The following is a 21975-nucleotide window of genomic DNA, read 5'->3' on the forward strand; positions in this document are numbered from 1 at the left end:
TAAGAGATTTTGCTTAACTAAATTACATGGCACAGAAAAAATAAAAATTCAACTGAAACAAGTGATTCCAAGATAAGGGACTGGAGTATATTAAATAAATCAAATGTCACATGACTTTCTGTTCCAGGAAAAAATTTAACGTCCCAATAAAACCTTTGACATGAAACAAATTGATTTAGAAACAAGAATTTGACAAGAGAGTTTCAGCCAAATGGTTTCTTTAATGAACATACAACATTTCATTTTATTTTATTTTATTTTATAACCGCTGTTAAACAGCCGACCCAATTTTTGGGCTTACGATTACTAATGTTCAACTCCATAGCCTTGTAATTTTGAACCCAATCCAGAAGACAAGGGAACTCCTGGATCAAGTATTGGAAGGAATTTACCTTCCGGGAGAACTTTTTGATGAAACTAACCCGCATTTGCATTACATGGAGAGGAAGACCACTAGAGCCCCCAGGGACAGGCTGACGGCAATGGGACTGTAACCCATGATCCGTCTACCACTAAGGATATATCACGTCATCACTGTGGTTGGCGCAAGCGAGATTCGGAGTTGTATCAACCAGCAATTGCTGGGATTTGCGCCCGGTTCACCTCTTTGGAAGGCGAATGCTCTATTCCCTGAGTCATTGCGGCTCAATATACAATATTTTATTTTATTTTATAACCGTCGTTGAACAGCCGTTTTAATTTTGGGTTTACAACTACTAATGTTGAACTCCATAGCATTGCAATTTTGAACCAATCCAGAAGACAAGGAAACTTCTGGATCAGTACCCCCATAGGAATGATTTGTTATGGGAACATAAAGAACTTTGTGACACGACAGATTTAACGTGCATCAGTCAACATTTACACGGAAAGTTTTTGGCCGGCAGGGACCGAACCCAGAACCTCTTGAGCATGGATCTAGTGCCCTACGGACGAAAGAAAGAGTTCCTCAATCATAGAGCCTTTGGGTATTGAAAACTTTGCCCTACTTTGCCCTTAATTGAGGAAAGTTTGGAAAAGCTGATGGACACTCCATTGAAATTTAAGCTAATGTAAATATAAAAATAGTGTTTGGTTTTAAAAAGAGAATTATTTTGGGGGTTATTGTTTCCACTCTTCAAATTTGTGAGCTAAAAGATACATAAAAAATAGAACACTATTTCTCAAAGTTTTTAAATAAATTATTAGTAGTTTAAAAAAAAAAGTGATACATACATTCCATAGAGCGCTGACGTAATCAGCTTCACTTAACCAATGTGCACATTCAAAGTTAGCTTCAATGTCATCAACAAAGGGAATGTAATTCTCTTGCAAAAACAAAGTAAAAGCTTCAGCAGAAATAGATGTTTTATCAAACACTTCCTAAAATAATACAATACAAGATTAGTAAACATCAGCAAACAGCCTGCATTGCATACCTGCCAACATTGGAGAAATAAAATAGTGGAGATTTTACTAGCGACATTTTTTAGGCTATGAGTAATGTTTTGAAACATTATGCATAATCATGTAAGTCAAAAAGAAATATTCAAAATTAGAAATAACAAAAGCACTTACATTTAGCGAAGTAAAAAATATGTATATAAATCTTAATCTAAAGAAGTTTTTTTTAAAACCATTATTTATAATTACTTAAACTATTCTATAACAGTTGTTAAACAGCCAACCCAATCCTGGGTATATGGCTACTAATATTCGACTCTGTAGCCTTGTAATTTTGAACCCAACCCAGAAGACAAGGGAATTCCTGGATCAAGTATTGGGAGAAACTTGTTTTCGTGGAGGACTTTTTGATGGAACTAACTCGCATTTGTGCTAGATGGAGAGGAAAACCACTAACTATCAACAGCTATTAACACTAAACACTATGCAGTACTGGCAATAGCACTATCCGTTGAGGAAAAAGAGAAGTATTTTTGCCTTAAGCGGTTATTTTATCAACAATTTTTTTAAAAAATTTCGTCAGCAAATACGGAAAAATTAGAGAATAACAGGAGATCAGGAGATAGTTGTAAAATACAGGAGTGTTCGTTAAAAAACTGGAGACTAGGCAGATATGGCATTGCAACCAATACATCTATTCCATAGACAAAATGCTATTTTATTGTCTGTTAGAAAGTCTGAATGTTCATTCCAATAAAACATGAAATTTTTGTTAAATTTTTTTATCAGAAAATCACATCCAAAATAAGTGTTAAAAATGTTTGCTCTTTCAAACACTTTGTTTTAAATTAACAAAAATATGAAAGCTCTCAGTAGTAGTAAAGATCATAATATTTCTGAAAACACCAAAACTATCTGATGTTTTCATATACATGCAAAATTTTAGTATATTTTCAATATAAAAATTAAACAAAATATTGACAAAGAGAAGAAAAAGTTCTCAAACATTAAATGTTTTTACTGTCACTGATATATAAGAATCTATCTGAAGTATCAGGTCATTTTCATTTTACTAACATTTTAAAACCACACTAATTCACTCATTTCTTTTCGTTAAAATATTTGAACATAAAAGTAACTTTTCTGCGTTGTTAGTGCCTAATCACCTGCACAGCTTGGATTGAAAAAAATCTAAAGCTAGAAAATATTTTTTCTAACCCAGCTGTTGAAGAAATTAGACACGAGGCTGGCCAGATGTTTATAAGAAAATCACATCAAAACAGAAAAGTCTTCTGCTTGCAATACATTAATAACATTAGTAAATTTTTTTAAAAAGGATTCAATAAATTCATGACTCATATTTTTCTTGTTTGAACTCTCTCTTTTTGTTAAGTGAAGGAATTAATAGTTTTTTTTTTTTGTTTGAAGATAAAACTTGAGGTATTTGTATTCTTCTTGATTTTAGTATTGCATAGATTTAAGAGCTATCTGGATGTATGTTATTTAGCAGAAATGTATTTTAGTAATCAGCATAACATTATATGATTAGAAGAGAAATTAAAAATTTAGAACAAAGTAGATAGAATAGCAGAAGAATATTTTTGTCAAAATAAGTTCTGCATTTATGAATAAATACTTGCTGTAATTTTAGGTACTTATGATGCATCAGCTTCGTGTTTAGAAGTGTAATTTCATTTAGACCACATGGTACGAGTCCCCATATAAAGTGTCGACTATATAGTTAAGTACCTATATATTCGACTCTAAGCAGAAGCCTAGAATCGAAGGTGCAAAAATTTGTAAGTCAAAAGCTCAGGATGAATACTTGTTGGGTGGGAAAAAGTATCTAATTTGACTAGAATACATTGTTTTAACAAAAACTTCACATAACAAATGCATTGTATGGCACAAAAGATGACATTGTATAAGAAACACTTGAAATCAAATGTAATAGGGGGAGAGGACAAAATCATTTTCAGAACATAATACTGACAGTTTGAGAAATTATAGGTTCATATAAGTTTGTAATGCTGGTAAAGCACTTCTTATTAGTCCTCATTTTAATTTTATTTTAAAAATTCCATGCTGTTGACCATTAAGGAACTGAAGGTGTGATTGTTCTTGTTTTCTAGTCTATGCCCAAGAATTTTGTCTTCTGCCACACCCATATGCAGTGTTGCCCAATTAGGGGTTTCCCCTCGAAATTTAGGGGGATGTTTTATCTTCAGTGGGTATTTTAGGGGAACTTGTTTTTAGGTTTTTTTTTTAGGGTTATTTGTGAATTTTACTAGTTTCAATTTGGTTACATTCTAATATCAAATTTTATAACTGAATGTGTGAGATAGTAATATGAAAATCAATGTTAAGGGTCATTCCATGTCAAATCATACAGGATTTTACAAAAATGGCACCCACCGTCTCAGATTTTGATGAAAATTTGTACACTTATAGAGTTTTTTGTGCTGATTTCAAAAATATCAATTATATTTAAATCGGTTAAGGGGTTTAAAAGTTATAAGCATTTGTATTTTTGCCAAAATGGCACATTTGCCGCCATTTTGATTCATACATCAAAGGCTATTAATGATTGTAACTCACCTTATATTTGTGATAGAGCAATGATTTTTTTTTTTATTTTGTTCAGAATAAAGTAATCTGTCATATAAACACTTTTTTTTGCAAATAAGTATCTTACTTATTTAGTAAATGGGTCTGTTTTGCAGTTTTTTGATCAACGGAGTTGAGTAACTTCAGGAGATTATTTCTGGCAACTCGCCCCCTTCAATTTCAAAAATATTTTATTCAAAGATAGTTGAAAGTGCAAACTAACATCTGATATAAAAATTTCGATGGGCCGTTCACTCACTTTTTAAAAAAAATATTTTTTTTCTTATGAATCATTATGCGCTAAAAGTACTCGTAGTTTGATGATTTATAGTCCTTAATTATAACTAGAGTATAATAAAATGATATAAAAAAATGTGAATGGTAGAAAAATATGTAAAATAAAGTAATCATTTATTAAATTTTTTTTTCTTCTTTCTTTGAGCCCTCAAAAAAGAAAAGAAAGACAAAATTTTAGAATGAACAAAATTTCACCTTTTTTGCAAATAAATTTATCCAGAATCATATAGTTTTGGTAAATGAGAGGGATCAGAATCTAAAAAAAATATAAATAAAAGTTTCTCTGAAAGAGTAGAGGGCAGTGCCAAATAATAAAAAGCAGCCATTAAATTTTTTTTTAATTGAACTAACTTTGATCTTTATGGAAGGAGAAAATCATTGTACACTTTAATTTAATTCAAACATTTTGTCTGATTCTAAAATGTAATTAAATGTAAGACCAAATTATGAATATTTGAAGTTAATTTTATCCTTTTATTTGTCACAATGATTGTTATGGTAATGAGATACCCCTACAAAATTTCATTTGAAACACTGATAAAGTTAAACTATTTATTATAATTACATTGAAATGAAATGATTTTATATCACTAACTATAAGATAATTTGCATGCTCTTATTTCATCACTAATACCTGCAGGCCCTTTTTATTCTCAAAAACTTTTATTATAATTATATACATCCAATTTTTTAAAAAAAAACTTCTGAATAGAAAAAAAAAATACTGAAAACTATTGACACATTCCATCTCTACCTTCCCAAAAAAGAAATTTGACTAATCAGAATGTATCATCTGCCAGAACATTTCTGTTTGCTCCAATCAGAATTGAGTGTCATGTAAAATTTATTTTCTTTCCAATCAGTAAAATTGTATTTCTTCCATTTATTTAGAACAGAACAGAAATAAATAAGTTTTCAAAAGTTTTAAATGTATCAATTTGATAATTAAAAAAGAGTTTTATTATGAAAACCCAAGTATTATATAGTACAGTACAGAACCCGTTATCCGGAAATCAGAAAACCGGAAAACCAAAAAATCGGAACGAAATTTGATAAATTTTCCTGCAATTTTTTTAAAAAAAAATTTTTTTTCCTCATAAGATTTTAGGATTTTTCGTTCTTTTTTGAAAGATGTTTACCATACCATCATTTCAGAAATAATCATTAGTGTATTACTTCATCTTTTTTTCTTATTTTTAAGATTATTTCCAAATATTATTCTTTTTTAGTTGGGTTTAACACTAAAAAAAAACGGCTTTTTGTAGCGATTCAGAAAACCGGAAAAATCAGTTATCCGGAATAGCGATAGTCCCGATCGTTCCGGATAATCGGTTCTCTACTGTATTGGATTAACTTTGAAAGATTTTAAGTGCAGTTTAAACTCATAGAAGATTTTAGAACTTTCTTCAGAGAATATATAACTTATTTCATTTAGGAGCAATTTAGATTTTTAGGAAAGTTCAACTATATGCCTCATACATAAGGAGTATCTCCTTTATCAGTATAAAATATATAGGGTGACCAGGGATAATTCACAATCACTCTGTTTATGGGGTAAATAATGATTACCTAAGTTTTATTTTAAATTTTTTTTTAAATTTGAGACATGGACAAGAATGTTTGTACATTTTACTAAAGTATAACTACATTTACTTAATTATAGTTTTTTGCTTAATCTAACAAAATAAGTATCTTTTAAACTGCTTTCTGTATTTTCCATTTTAAAGATGGGTTTCAAAATGTGCACATTTCTGCAAAGATCCCCTCCTTCTCTTAATAATAAATATTTTGAGTTACTTTCTTTTTCTTTGATATAAAAATAGTGTAAGTTTTTGTTTAATTGTTTCACATCTACTGTAAGCATTATAATTAATTATAGGAAACTATATAAAATGTTGCCCCCCATGGGGTAATTATTGATCACTGGGGTAATTCCTAATCATTGTCATTTCTTTTTATAAATAGTATTAAAAATAGCTAATTGTCTTTTCTTAAATGGCAGTTCATATTTATTAAGTGGAACAACCATTAAAATATATTTTTACTGTAATCACAAAATTTGTTTATTAACTGTATACAAGACAAATGTGTTCTGATTTGTCCCATTTCTGGTTTGCCTTACCTTGCTTCTATCTTAATTTTATGTGTGTACATTGTTAGAATAATTTTTAAGTTTATAAATTTGCCTAATATAAATGTGGTGAGAAATTATAACACTAAAAAATATACTAAGCTTCTAGAAAGCAAAATTAGTGAATTTCTTTTAATGATTGAAAATGAAATTTCAGTGTGAGAGCTACTGTCAGAGCTGTTGACATACCTTACTTAACTTTACACTCTCACTTAATGAAGTTAAAAAAATCCAGCAAAAGTAACTTATGTGGGAACTCTTTCTTATAATCCAACAGAACATGAGAATGAGTTGGCTGCTTGCCTAAAATGTATCACACGATGCAAAGATTTTTGGAAAATTTAAAGTGTTAATCTTTATTCTTTGCTTTTATAGAAATCGTTTTATTAGCTGCTTAAACATCTCTTTGGTTTATTTGTTTGATCTTGATGTCTTATTTGTTAATTACCATTGTATAATTATTTTTAAACAACCCCTTTACTATAAAAACTGGTGATCAGGAATTACCCCAGAAGTGATCAGGAATTACCCCAGAAATGATCAAGAGAAGGGGTAATTTCTGATCACTAAGAATTTAAAATCTTTTAAATTCTAATTAGATTTTCCAACAAAAGAAGGTAGCATAGGACTCATCTCATATAGTCTCAAACTTCCAGTAAATATTGAAATTCTATCTTGAATAGTTTTTTCACAAAGTAGATGTTTGCATTTTTTGATCAGGAATTATCCAAGGTCACCCTATATAAGAAAATGAAAAAAAAATTGTGACTTATTTAATTCTCCTTCCAATAAGACCAAGAAAGTCTCCCTTCATGTCATAAGTGTAGATCAGGCTAAAACATACAGAGCTAAATTGCAAATTTCAGCAATTCCTGGCCAGAAATTGTGTTTGTCTTGCTCAGTCTCAAATTTTTTCCTTTCTTCTTTTCTTTTTTGAGGGGGGGGGGAGGGCTCAAAGAAAGAAGAAAGAAATAATTTAATAAATGATTACTTTATTTTACATATTTTTCTACCATTCACATTTTTTTATATCATTTTATTATATTCTAGTTATAATTAAGGACTATAAATCATCAAACTACGAGTACTTTTAACGCATAATGATTCATAAGAAAAATATATTTTTTTAAAAAAGTGAGTGAACGGCCCATCAAAATTTTTGTATCAGATGTTAGTTTGCACTTTCAACTATCCTTGAATAAAATATTTTTGAAATTGAAGGGGGCGAGTTGCCAGAAATAATCTCCTGAAGTTACTCAACTCCGCTGATCAAAAAACTGCAAAACAGACCCATTTACTAAAAAAGTAAGATACTTATTTGCAAAAAAAAGTGTTTATATGACAGATTACTTTATTCTGAACAAAATAAAAAAAAAATTATTGCTCTATGACAAATATAAGGTGAGTAACAATCATTAATAGCCTTTGATGTATGAATCAAAATGGCGGCAAATGAGCCATTTTGGCAAAAGTATAAATTCTTATAACTTTTAAACCCATTAACCGATTTAAATATAATTGATATTTTTGAAATCAGCACAAAAAACTCTATAAGTGTACAAATTTTCATCAAAATCTGAGACGGTGGGTGCCATGGCTGGATGAACTGACATGGAATGACCCTTAAACCAAAACAAAAAGATTAAGATTTAATTTTAGAACTTAACCACTTTGTTGAATGTAGCAACTTATTACTTAGCTCGATCAACCTGTACGTTTGGTGAATTTGAAAACAAATTATTTAAAAATTTTAATGCGTATGGTTTAAAAATAATAACAAAGGATAAATAAAAAAAGTACATACAAAAGTACAAGAAAGTTTGGGAACACAAAAAACAGTTTAATGGTAAATTAATAGTACAATTGTTCATCCTTTTGTCAATTATCAGCACATCATTAATTTCTTGATAATAAAATATTAAAAAGTATTAAGGCAACGTTTTCTATACATTATTTAACTTTTATACTATTTTATAATACTTATACATGTTTAAAAGTTTTTTTTTTTAATTTTTAGGGCATTTTATAACGCCATCTGGGGTGATTGGTTACCGGTACCTGACAACACTGCCCGTATGTCACACCTATTTATAAGGCAGACCCATTCATACTATCTTTCTTTCACCCACAGATCGTAATTTTGACCTGAAGCAGAGAATGATCAATCTCCTATCAAGTACCCCCAGAGGTATAATTTGTTATGAGGACGTGGAGCACTTTGTGACCCGACAGATTTAATGTGCACCAGTCACCATTTACTACATAGAGAATCCATGGCCGGATTCGAATTCCTGTTCTCACAATCGTGAGTCTAGCACCCAACCAATCAGGCTATCCTGGCCTTTTAATGTCATAAATGTATGATATCAATAAAACTCTTTACACTATTTTTACTATTACTATATTACTCATGGGCCAGGATAGCCTGGTCGGTAGGGAGCTGGCCCCATGTCCGACAGTTCGAACCCTGCCGGTCGAAGACTCCCCGTGCATTAAATGGTGACTGATGCACGTTAAATCTGTCGAGTCACAAATTTCTCCATGTTCCCATAGCAAATCAATACCTCTGGGGGTGCAGGATTGGAGATCGATCGTTCTCTGATTTAGGTAAAAAATTACGATCTGTGGATGAATGAATGGGTCCGCCCTATAAAAAACGGGCTGTGACGTGTGTCTGGCTGAAGACGAATTCTTGGCCATAGGATGGCGCCACTGAAAGAACAAGAATCGCACACTTTGCCTTAAATTTGATTGGTTTCACCAAGCAGGCTTGCCCGTATGGCAAGTCACATTAGAAACAACAACAACAAAAAACCTATTTTTTATGTGAAACAAAAGAAGAATTTGGAGTGAGGCTGAAAATTTGGAGTGTGGCTTTCACTTGAAAGCAGTTTAGATTTGATGTAATGACAGTATTTATTTCTAAATTTTTTACTTCAGGATTAGAAATGAGAGGATCCCTTTCAAACATTTTCAGATGAGTAGGAAGTACATCTTGATTTGATTTGTTTGATGCATCACCTAAATAAAATAAATATCAACATTTAAGTTATTTAGCAAGTACCACAATCAATACTGAATCCTATAGGAAAAAAACTTACACTTGGAGTAAAGAATTTTTTCCCAATGCATGAAACAGAAACAGAGAGGAATCGCTTTTACTACCATCTTCAGAGGAAGAAACACTCCCTTGCACAGATAAGGGCTTCTTAAAGTCTTAAAAAAAATACTGATAATTTTAAAATTGAAAAAGAAAATTAATAAACATCAACAAAAGGAAATGCTAACCCATACAAGATGCCTACAGTGCAAAGAGTTGCAGTTAAAGTCATCAAATTTAATGTGAAAATAAATATGAAACTTCTGAAAAGTTTTTTTATTTTATTTCCAATACCCAACCATGCTAACATTTTGTCAATTTAGACATTTACAGTGCAGATTTGTTGGCCACTCTTTCAGGGGTACCATATTAGGTGGGCCAAAGTTTGCTCTCACAGTAAGGATAGATACTACAGAGGATTAAAGAACATCCATGCTTTGCATGGGATTCCCAACACTTTCCTGGTGCAAGGTCAGTTCCCTGACCCCTACATAGTCCGGTCGGCACCTCTTGAAAGTAAGAGAAAGAAACAATTTAAATTTTAATTAATCTTTCTTTACACAATATGTTATTATTGTTTTATGATTTTCTCTGTATTTTTATAAATTAAGACATTCAATATCACTCCTTCAGAGAAACAAAGTGAAGTGTTAAACTAAGCATCCTACAAGTTCTGTTTTTTTTCCTCATTTAATGTGAAAATAAATATGAAACTTCTGAAAAGTTTTTTTATTTTATTTCCAATACCCAACCATGCTAACATTTTGTCAATTTAGACATTTACAGTGCAGATTTGTTGGCCACTCTTTCAGGGGTACCATATTAGGTGGGCCAAAGTTTGCTCTCACAGTAAGGATAGATACTACAGAGGATTAAAGAACATCCATGCTTTGCATGGGATTCCCAACACTTTCCTGGTGCAAGGTCAGTTCCCTGACCCCTACATAGTCCGGTCGGCACCTCTTGAAAGTAAGAGAAAGAAACAATTTAAATTTTAATTAATCTTTCTTTACACAATATGTTATTATTGTTTTATGATTTTCTCTGTATTTTTATAAATTAAGACTTTCAATATCACTCCTTCAGAGAAACAAAGTGAAGTGTTAAACTAAGCATCCTACAAGTTCTGTTTTTTTTTCCTCATCATGTAGTTCACACAATTTTCAAAATGTTTTAAATTACGACAACCAAAAATCTATAGCAGCCATGATAGCAAATAATATTTGCCCTCTTATTTGAAATAGAAATGACAAAAAAAAAAAATTATTAAGTGGCTCTTAAAATGTCAGAAAAAAATATAACTTAGTTTCAAAAACTTAATGAATAAAGAAAAACAAATTCTTTTTCTACTTTTTCTGTTAACATTTATTTTCTTTAGTTAAAAGTAAACTTTAATGTCATTCAGTCATTTTCCTATTTCTGTGAACTTTGATTGCATTTTCTTTTCTTTTTTCTGGATATTTTTAAATAAAAATTATCTAATAAATTTTTGTAATTTTACTCTTTCACTTTTAAATGGGAATATTTTTTCTCCTTCAGGAATCTTTTACTTAGATACAATATTTTTAAATGTTTGTTCATAGAGTTCTGTTATTTTAAAAAATAAGTAATTTAGGTTTCTTTTCTTTTTTATCAAATATTTTTTATGCTTAAAATATATATGTTTAATTTCGACTGAAGATTTTTCACATATTTCTTCTTTTTCTCCTTTAACATTAAAAAAATTTAATGCTTAAGATAACATATCTCTAAAATGTTCTGAATCACTATGTAATAAGTGTATTGTAACATTTTGCATAGGTATGAAGTTTAAAAAGTTATCTTTTACTCCTTATAAACAAACAATATTCAATTGAAATAAAAGTTAGAAAGCAAAAATAAGCAAAAGGAAATTTTAAACATATGTATGTTAGCAAATGCTAACCGCAAAAATTTGCTAGCATACATATCTTTAAAATTTTGTTTTGCATACTTTTGCTTTCTAACTTTTTGTTTCAAATGCTTACATAAGCATGTATCTTAAAATTTCCTTAAACCAATTTCATACTCTGATTGCAAACAATATTCATAATACTCAATACTCCCCAATAAGTTTTTTTTTTGCACTCTAAAAGTTTTTGTGCTAACTGTTTTTACTACTAACTAAACTAAAGTTTTGCTTATTTTTGGTTTCTAACTTTTTATTTCAATTGTTTACATAAAACAATTTTGGTTTTAGCTGCTTCTAGCACTCTTCTATTTTGACTTATTATTTTGAAGTTTTAACCTAACATTTTTATCTTAAAATTTGTTTAAATCAATTTCATACTTTGATTGCAAACAATATTTATAACACTCAATACTCTGTAACAATTTATTCATGCCCTTAAAAAGTTTTTGTGCTAACTGAAAAAAAAATGGAAAAAAAATCTTATAAATATATAAACATTTAAGGGAATAAACTTTAAAGTTTCTTTATTTTTATATGATAGACTTTAACAATGTTTCTAAGTTATTTTTAAAAATGAAATAAAAATAAAAGTCAAATCTAAGAAAACACTATCATAACCATAGTGCTTTGGTCACACACAAAATAAAAAACTACATAAAAATTAGAATCATTATTATATGCATTAAAGAAAGTTTATAACGTCTAACATATAATGGAAGTTCATTATATGATAAACTTCAACAATGTTTCTAGGTTATTTCTAAAAATGCAATAAAAATCATCCTATCAAAACCTTAGTGCTATTGTCATACAAAAAATAAAGAATCACGTAAAAATTAGAATCATAATTATTACATGCATTAAGGAAAGTTTATAAAGTCTAACATATAATGGAAGTCTAACATATAATATGATAAACTTTAACAATGTTTCTAAAAATGCAATAAACATAAAGTCAATCCTAAGACAATTTTATCAGACGCATAGTGTTTTTGCAACACGAAAAATGAAGAATCATATGTTTATAAAAATTAGAATCATTATGTAGATAACATACAAGACATGCACATGAACTGCATAGAATTTATGGCATCTCCCAAAGAATCGGCAACAATATTTTCAATTTCAGACTTGCTTATTTTTTTGTAGCAGGAATGCACCTAAAATTTAAAAGAAATGAAACTTATTAATTTGTCTCCTTCAATGAGATCTGAAGTTTAATGCAGGAGACACCTTACCTTTGGTGAGTTATTAATTTTTGTGAGCACTTTCATCATCATGGTTGGGGCAATTGCATTAAAACTAAAAAAAAGTATTCAACAAAAAAATTATTAATAACATGTAAAACACAAAGCTTTAAAGTAAAATTCATTGAATTCATAGTATTCAATAACACAAAATAAATTAGATACTTATACAAAATAAGCATTAATAAAATAAACAACAAAACTGTTTACTGAAACTTTTTCTTTTGCATTTATAAATGTGCTAATTTTTTAAAAAAAAGCCAACTTTTATTTAATAGGGAAGCAATCATTTGATGTTAGTTGGCAATATCGTCTAATTTTTAAATGTATATTTTTGTAATTATGAGAGTGCTTAGGGTTTAAAAATGGTTTACTTTTGTCAAATCAGATAACGGAGGCTCGCAATTGTCATCGGTTAACTGTATTTTTAGTTGAGAAATGCTCCTTTTCAGGCACTCCATTCTTCTGAAAATCGCAAACTTTACCATATTTTATATAGTGGTCAACAAACATGTTCAAATACATTATGTTACAAAACCAACAAAACAAATCCAAAATACTAGGTGATGAAAAAAAAAATATTACATAAAACTGTACTGTATCAGTAAAAAATCTGTTCCCTGATCTATCTCTGTTTAATACACATAAAAGTAGCATTACAATAAAACTATTTACCTAATATTTTTGATTTTCAAAGAAAACTGCAGATCCTTAAGAAAAAGAGAACCTTCAAGACTTTAGCATTATCACTAATGATGAAAATGACTGGATGATAAGACTGAACAGCGTACCTCCTCTTAAGAACAAACACTTTGTTTTAAAATAATGAAAATATGTAAGGACTCAGTAGTAAAGATAATATTTTCGACAACAAACATATTTGATGTTTTCATATTTATGCAACATTTTGGTATGTTTTGAATGTAAAAACTAATGTAAATTAAATTTCCAATGTAAAAAGTTAACTTTACTTTTGATAAATATTTTCAGACACTATACACAAATGTGAACACAGAAAAACATTGATTTTATGTATGTTCATAATATATTTCAAATTCACTTTCAGCTTTTACATTTAACAAACATAAACATAGATTTGTGCATATATAGTGCTATAGTTTTATGAAACTAGTGGCTGAGAGGTAACAAAATGTTTGCAAAGGAGAAAAAAAATCTTATAAAGATCTACCAGGGGTGATTGTGAGCCCAACTCATAAATCTTGAAAATTTTTAGAGTAAAATCATTCAAAAAATTAATATCTTTATAAATTTAAATATTTACTTTATAAAATAAAATTAACTTTATTTATTGAAATTTTCAAGCCATTTCTAAATGAATTATATGCAACATAATTTAAATGAATAATTATGTGTAAGTTTACTTTTATCTCTAATCACATTTATCATTCTACCAGAAAAAATATTTAAAAATGAAAGAGATGCCAAGTATAAATTCTAGTTCTAAAAATTTTTAAATAAAATATACAAGAATTTTTATATATAAATGTGATTGATGATTTCTTGAAACATCTGTACTTTGGATTTCCGGAAACTTTCAAAACGCGGTTAGCGAAAAATCCGGATTTTTTCTGGAGCTTAATCACCCCTGATCTTCCATATTTTTTATTTAGGAAATGCATATTTTGCGATGTTAATAAATAACAATCCCAACATAGTTGCCAAATTTTTTTTAAAATCAAATTTTCTTTTATTTAAATAAAAAAAATACTATATACTAGCCAAATTATCTGATAAAATCATTAACAATAAGTTATGAATTAAAAGTGCAATTTTAAAACAATAATATAGCTAAAACTATTAATATTTCTATTTCAAATGCTATTTAAGAAATTTTTTTTTTTACTATTACAAACTAAACATCTAAACTTTTAAAGACAGGGAAGCAATTTGACAGTTAGATACCTAATGAAGAGTAAAATAGTTAATATCAGAACACATTAAAGAAAAATATTATTGAAAGTTTCTCTGGGCTATATTTTATCAATATAGTTATCAGTATTTAAACACTAATAGCAAGTAAATATGTTTTAAAAACACTTAAAGCATTCAAATAAAAATAAAATTAAATGGGTATAATTGATCTATGTTAAATTCCTAGCTGATTGTTTTACATACAGTTAGTGGGAAATTATAATTTAACAGTTTGACACTACTCTTATCCACTTTCAGTCTCTAATTTTATTTATTTATTAGTATATTTAGAAATATAATAATTTACCCTTTTGATAAAACCTTTTATATCTTTGGATAAAACCTTTATTATCAATGAGATCAGACTTTAAAAAGAATCGCACAGTAAAGAATGTAATTACAAACATATTTTTGACTTAATGATTAATCATAAATGGTCTCAATTATTAAAAAAAAAATCAATTTGTTTAAAACAGTGGTTTCTTAAAAAAATATATAGTTGATTTAAAACATGACTGAAATCAAAAGATTTAATTCATTTCAACTTTATATCCCAATAATAAAAGTGAATTTTGAGTTTAGTAGGGTTCCAATATTTGTTAGTTTTTATCATGTAACAAAAGCGGCAGTAGCAAAAATTTGCCAAAAATATTTGATAGTGAAAAAAAATGCATAGGGGAAAAAAAGTTGTTGTAAGAATTAATTCAAATTTTAAATAAAAATATATTTTCTCTTTATTTTTACATGAATTCTTCAATCTAAAGTAAAAACAAATGAATAAAAAACAAATATGCCTTAGAATGCAATGAAGCAGTATTGGATCTCTTATAAAAGCATTTGGAAACTCCGAATGGAGAAAAAAAAACTTAAAAAGTATTTGGTGCATTTTTGAAAGAGTATAATTAAATAAAATTAATAATACACAATATTTATTTGAAACATAATCTTAAACTATAAACATGATTTAATGAGGAACTCAATAGTTTTCAAGTAATTTTTATTAACACATTCATAAAACCAACTAGAAAATTATGAAAAAATTACTGTTCATAAACATTTTTATGTTTAAAAATGAGTAAATAAAGAAAAATGTATGAATAATCGGAAAATATTTGCATGTCAAAATCCAAAGTTATAATATTCCGAGAAAATAGTTGAACTCTCATAATTGAACTTAGATAAATATTTAAAAAAAAAAAATTAATTATGACAAAGTATTTTTATTAGAAGAAATAAACTTTATACTTTTTTGAGTAAGACCAATATAAAAGAGTTTACACAATAAACTGTTATTTATAAAAGCTTGTCACAAGCAGCCATCGATAACATTTGTAAGAAAAATGTACTTGAAAATTAATTTTTTTCCATAAATTATTTTTATGTACCACAGATGAAAAGCAATTTTTGAATCATGGGAAACAATTTGAACGTAGGAAACATTTTGAAACAATTATAACAAATTCATAGGATTGCAAAAAATGGTAAAAAAACTAACAGGAAATTAAAATTTTCATCTGCTTCAAACTGTTAATCAAAAAAGTAAAAATTTTTAATAATTAGTTTGAAATTAATGTGATGGTCTCACTTATAATTATTTTTATTCGTTTTTAAATTTTTAATTTTTTCCCCAGTTTATTTGTTCAAATTTAAAATTACATTTCATTGCAAATACTGAACCTATGATAATAAACAAGACTTTAAAAACAAAATTGTTGCAATCCAATAATGAGAGAAAGGTTACAAGTAGATCAGTAAATGAAGAATGCAGTTGGAAAAACATTAGCTTTGTTATGTTTATTTTCTTAGTAATTTTATTTAAGGCAGTTCAGGGATTAAATTGAAAACCCTATAAGCCACTTTTGGTTAGAAGTGAATTCTACAAATTTATCTTTCTTACTTCGCCTTTTAAACTTTTAGAAACTTCCATACCATTCCAGTGGGCAGTAATTATAATTTCTTTATGCTGTATTTCTGAGTCCCCATGGACAACAAAACAACTTTGGGAAGAAGGGAGGACTCCTTCAATTTTTAAATTATTACAACAATCTCATTGATAAGTAAAGTTTGAAACAGTTTTAAGTCAAACTTGAAGGTGAAAAAAAAAATTTTGTTCTCATATCCACGAACAATTATCCGAGTTCTTTGTTTCAATGTATTACATTTTATAGAACTGTGTTCTAAAAAGAAAAAATTATACAAAGTGTGAAAGAAAAAAAAGATTTATTTTAAAACATTTAACATTAAGTTACAATTTTTTATTATTAGAAGGAAGGGGAGGGGGAAATGCAATTTTTTTTTAAATAATAATAATAGTCTGTATTTTAGGATATATTTCAAATAAGCACTTAACTTATTAAAAAATTTAACTCATGTTTGTTTTTAACAATATTTTATCATTTTTCATACAACAGAAAATGAATTAAATTATCTTCATCATAATGTAAACTTAGTTTTTAAAATGTACAGTCCGCAAAAAAAAAAAGATATCACCCGGAATAACTTTCGTTCTAATGATCGGATTTTCACGAACTACGTGTCAATCTTAATGGTTCCGGGGGGGTGACCTCAAATATGCTAATTAATTAGTGCTAACTATTAATTAAGTTACAAAATCAGACACAAAAACGTACTTTCTCTGAATAAACATGTATTTTTTTTTACATATTTGGATTCTTAACCTTCAAAATATAGGGGGTAGCTGCAATCTGGGAAATGTGGTCCCCATAGTTTGGTCAGGAGAACGATTCAAAGTTTGGACCCCTTAATGTTAATTTCGTTTTTTACGTTTTCAATCATATTTTAAAAACTAATGAAGCAATTCAAAAAAAATTGCACCCACCCATAAAAATCATTTATCCAAAGATAATTTCACGAAAAAAAATAATTTTTAATAATTATTTATTATTTTTTATTATTTAATTAAAGTGAGGATGAAAAAATTTCGAGTTATAAGGTAGGGATTTTTTTATACCATTTTAATCTACATATTTTTCAATTGAAAAATCTAAAGTTTCTATTGTTTTTATTTTTTAGAAGATGAGGAAAATTAAAATTAATTATTTAAAAAAAATAATAATTTGGCGACAATGAAGAAATGATTTAATGGGGCGATTAATATTAAAATGTGATAAACTTACGAGGAACTTGACTTAGCGCGAGTGGCGTGAAATTTCATTCATATTTTTTTCGCTAATAATCGTTTGCTAAATTTTTTATTTTTATTTTTTTAAAACTATAAAATACGATATTTCTTTTTTAGTCGTCTAAAATTCTATTTGCAATTTAGTAAAGAAATATGAATAAAACATTTTAATCAACGAGTGTCGAGTTTTATAAAAGCATGCTTGTGATTGAATATGATAATACACCAGATTTTGCTTATTTAATGTGATTATTTTTTATTTTTTAGTTTTTTTTCTCAATAACTGATACAATTTCCATATTATACATACGTATGAATAGATTTGGAATAAAATATTTATCAATTTCCTGAATATATTTTTTATAAATATTAATTAAAATACTTAGTCAACATTTTTAAGCATCTCTCACATCATTGCAAATTTCTCAACATCTTATATATCGTCTTAATCTTAAAAGTAATTTTTTAGTATCACCTGTCTGTGAATGACCGAATGTTACCTGTCTGTGATCACCTGTCCGTGAATGACCAAAATCTGGAAAAGTTCGACTTTCACCGGTGAATGTCAACAACCACTTAGTTGCTTTGGTGATTGTCTGAAATATTTTTTACCACCGATTTGATATTAATTTATTCGCTGATATAATTACATTTATTCAATATTTTAATACTTACTGACGATAGATTAGAAGAAACATCATTGTAGGGTATACCGGGCAAATGCATACCAGGCAGTGGCACTTGACCTTAAAAAAACATCAGTGTAGGATATACCGGGCAAATGTATACCAGGGAGTGGCACTTGATCTTAAAAAACATCAGTGTAGGATATACCGGGCAAATGTATACCAGGCTGTGGCACTTAACTAGACCTAGTATATATTTCGGACATTTACCAAAGGTCTAGTCATACTAGTTCTAGTTAATTGCCACTGCCCGGTATACATTTGCCTGGTATACCAGACTCTGATGTTTTTTTAAGGTCAAGTGTCACTGCCTGGTATACATTTGCCTGGTATACCAGACACGGATGCTTTTTTAAGGTCAAGTGCCACTGCCCGGTATACATTTGCCCGGTATATCCTACACCGATAATTTTTTAAGGTTCAGTGCCATTGCCCGATATATATTAGCCTGATACTCCAAAGACTGATGTTTCTTCTAATCTACCGTCAGTAAGTATTAAAATATCGAATAAATGTAATTATATCCGCGAATAAAGTAATATCAAATCGGATGTAATAAATATTTCGGACATTCACCAAAGCGACTATGTGATTGTCAACATTCACCGGTGAGAGTCAACAACCACCGATTTCGATCATTCACAGTAACATGCACATCATTAATATAACATAATGACCTCATCAGCATGTTTTTTTTCTTCATATTTTGCCTAAATAACATTTGTCATTCTGTAGAATGCCTAGGGAAAGTATGTAATACCTCTCATATTTCATACTTTGCCTAAAAACATCCGGCATTGTATAGAATGTCGAGACATTCTATTCAAAACCGGCGTTTCATACTTTGCCGGTAACATATATAAGAAAACAAAAATAATCATAGTAGCAGTATTTGGTGGTAAATGTAGCTGTAATCGTACTTGAAGAATATGCTGTGCGACATTTTATGATGAATTTGCGTATGTAAGTTTCAGAATGTATCGAAAGATGAGGATGGTATTTGCTAATCATCTTTATCCAAAGAAAGCCTTGTAACCTAAATATCTAGCAAAATGAAGCGATTTTTTAAACAATGAATCTTACAATATGCAACATATTAGTATTTCAATATCTTATTCTTAAACATAACATATTTCAGCGTTTTTAAAATAACACTAAACATTCAGCAATTCCTTGAGTTATAGAAAAAAGAAATATTGTAAATTATAGAAAACCTTGTGAATGCACATGAGAATTACTATACAATATACATTTTATTTTTCAAGCTCTTTCTTTTCCTCAAACTTTCTTGCCTAGAACACTCGATTAAAGCTGTAAAAATGATTATCCCTAAAATTCTGTATATAGCCATAATAAGTTATATTAATTTGATTTTAGTATGAAATCCTCGAATTTTTATAACAAAAACAACATAATCTAAATAATATCAGCTAAAAATTTATGTATTTAAATTCTAAGAGCTTAGAAAATCATAAATAATTTATAAATCGATTCAAATTTTCTTTTCAAAGGAGATTAAAATAAAAAAAATTTTGCTTTTTGGACAGAAATTAGCTTAAAAATTGTCTATATCCTAGAAACTTTGAGATATTTTCTATTGACTTTGAGATATTTCTATTAAACCTCTCTGAGCAATCACAGAGCATAATTTAAATTTAATTTTTTTTACAGTCAGAAATTGGTTGCTTAGCAACCTAGTGAAATTAAGTTCTTCTTTTGAATTAGTTATTGGGTTACCTTAAAATATTAATTTGCGTTGGCGACTTTTTCTGGCGGTTTTCTGAACTATCGCCAAATATATAAACCTTTATTGTGACCCAATTTTTTTAAAATTTTGTCTAATTCAAGTGTCTGGATTCCAAATTTGTAAAAAAAAATACATGTTTATTCAGAGAAAGTACGTTTTTGTGTCTGATTTCGTAACTTAAATAATGATTAGCACTAATTAATTAGCATACTTGAGGTCACCCCCCGGAACCATTAAGATTGACACTTAGTTCGTGAAAATCCGATCATTAGAACGAAAGTTATTCAGGGTGATATCTTTTTTTTTTGCGGACTGTACACAAGATCACTATCAAGTATCTTTAAAGAAAAGTCAACAATCCATAGAAAAATGAATTTCCTTGTTAAAAAAAAAGGTCTCAATGCAGGAATGAGATTTTCAATTTTTTTTTTAAAATAACACAGAAATTTAATTTTTTTAAAAAAAATATGATCTTAGTTCCCACTCCTAAAAATGTCCTTGTTGGATAATTAAATGAAGAAGTCTCACCTCAATAAGTATAATTCTTTTACCGTTTGAATATAAGAAATATTTCGAAGATTGAAAGAGAAATCGACTGAAGGACTGTGCTTGAGTTTCCCTGGTGGTTATCTGATCTCCAAAGCAGAACAAGCCTAGCAGACATTTTAAAAATATTTAACATTTATACAAATAGAAAATATCATTTAATTTTTGGAAGGTATAGAAGATGTTATAGAAGTCATACAGACCAATATAACAATTTTTTATGTAAAAATCCTAGTTTGAATAAATAAATAATGGACAATTACAACATCTCTTTTCTTTATTTTCAATCCTAGCTTACTCTCCTGAACAAAAAAGTCTAATAGTTTTTTTCCTTAAATTTTTATTTATTTAATTATTAAACGTTTAAATTGCCCACAAAGGCCACCGTAGTGGATGCAATCAAAAACTATTTCTGATTGGTTATGACGTCGCATGTGCTGAATGGAAACATACCTCATCCATCCGCTAAGGCTATTTCAATGCTCTTATAGAATTGATATATTGAATATTGATGAATTCATTGATATCACTTGTATGAACAGTCAGCTTTGTATATTATTAGTTAAATTTTGTGAAATGAATTTACGGTGTCCAAAACAGAAGAAAGATTTTAAAACTTCTAACTGTACATTTATCACTAAAACAACTAAAGAAATGGTTATGCATATCTTCACAGAGAATCAACTTTTCTTCTTGGGTGAAATCAGTGGTGTTAAAATTCACAGAAAATATTCAGGGGTCTGTCTAAGCTTTTTAAAGAGCTATTTTGCGAAAATGTAGACATAATTTGTGAAAATCAAAAAGTATATTAAAAAGCCCACACAAAAATATGGTGAAATAAGAAATTATTTTCAAAAATTGATACTACAAATAAAAATCATTTATGGCTGGTAAATTTCTATATAAATTTTTCTCATCCGTTCAAAATAAATTTTGCTATTGTAAAATTTTGGACTTTAAATTGTATCCTAATTTAAAAATCCATAAAAATCATTATCCATACACAAGTTTCAACTTGAATTTTATAAACACATACATTTAACAGTACTAGCACTAAACGTTATCTTCATTTTATGAGAACATTTTCGACTGGGTCATGCAGAAAAAAGTTTCACAGAGAAAAAAAAAATCTTTCATAAAAAAATAAAGAATTAATTAGAATAAATTTAAAATAATGTTCAAAATAATAGTTCATAAGTTAGAAAAGTTCCATTTCAAATCGAAATG

The 21975-nt window shown here is 28.4% G+C and overlaps 2 protein-coding genes across 7 annotated transcripts in view; both read right to left on the reverse strand.

Annotated features, from left to right (window-relative positions):
• Window positions 1-21975, reverse strand: part of LOC147806889 (cofilin/actin-depolymerizing factor homolog) — a 119948-nt gene that overhangs the window by 49396 nt on the left and 48577 nt on the right. The gene's annotated exons all lie outside the window — the stretch shown is intronic.
• LOC107436735 (cell cycle checkpoint protein RAD17) overlaps window positions 1-21975 on the reverse strand; it is a 39563-nt gene that overhangs the window by 8149 nt on the left and 9439 nt on the right. Inside the window, exons 5-12 of one of the 4 annotated variants that reach the window (XM_087167377.1) lie at window positions 20731-20855; window positions 13371-13491; window positions 13070-13160; window positions 12687-12750; window positions 12506-12608; window positions 9520-9634; window positions 9354-9439; window positions 1216-1362 (exon numbers count right to left, since the gene is read on the reverse strand). In XM_087167377.1, the coding sequence (XP_087023503.1) occupies window positions 1216-1362; window positions 9354-9439; window positions 9520-9586 (300 nt within the window). In that variant the 5' untranslated portion in view covers window positions 9587-9634; window positions 12506-12608; window positions 12687-12750; ... (1 more) ...; window positions 13371-13491; window positions 20731-20855. The remainder of the gene's footprint in view (window positions 1-1215; window positions 1363-9353; window positions 9440-9519; window positions 9635-12505; window positions 12609-12686; window positions 12751-13069; window positions 13161-13370; window positions 13492-20730; window positions 20856-21975) is intronic. The other 3 variants (XM_087167375.1, XM_087167376.1, XM_087167374.1) reach the window with 3 other exon arrangements.

The sequence above is a fragment of the Parasteatoda tepidariorum genome, chromosome 7 (genome assembly GCF_982258835.1).
Source record: "Parasteatoda tepidariorum strain Cologne lab strain chromosome 7, Ptep-v5.0, whole genome shotgun sequence".
Classification (NCBI taxonomy): Eukaryota; Metazoa; Arthropoda; class Arachnida; order Araneae; family Theridiidae; genus Parasteatoda; species Parasteatoda tepidariorum.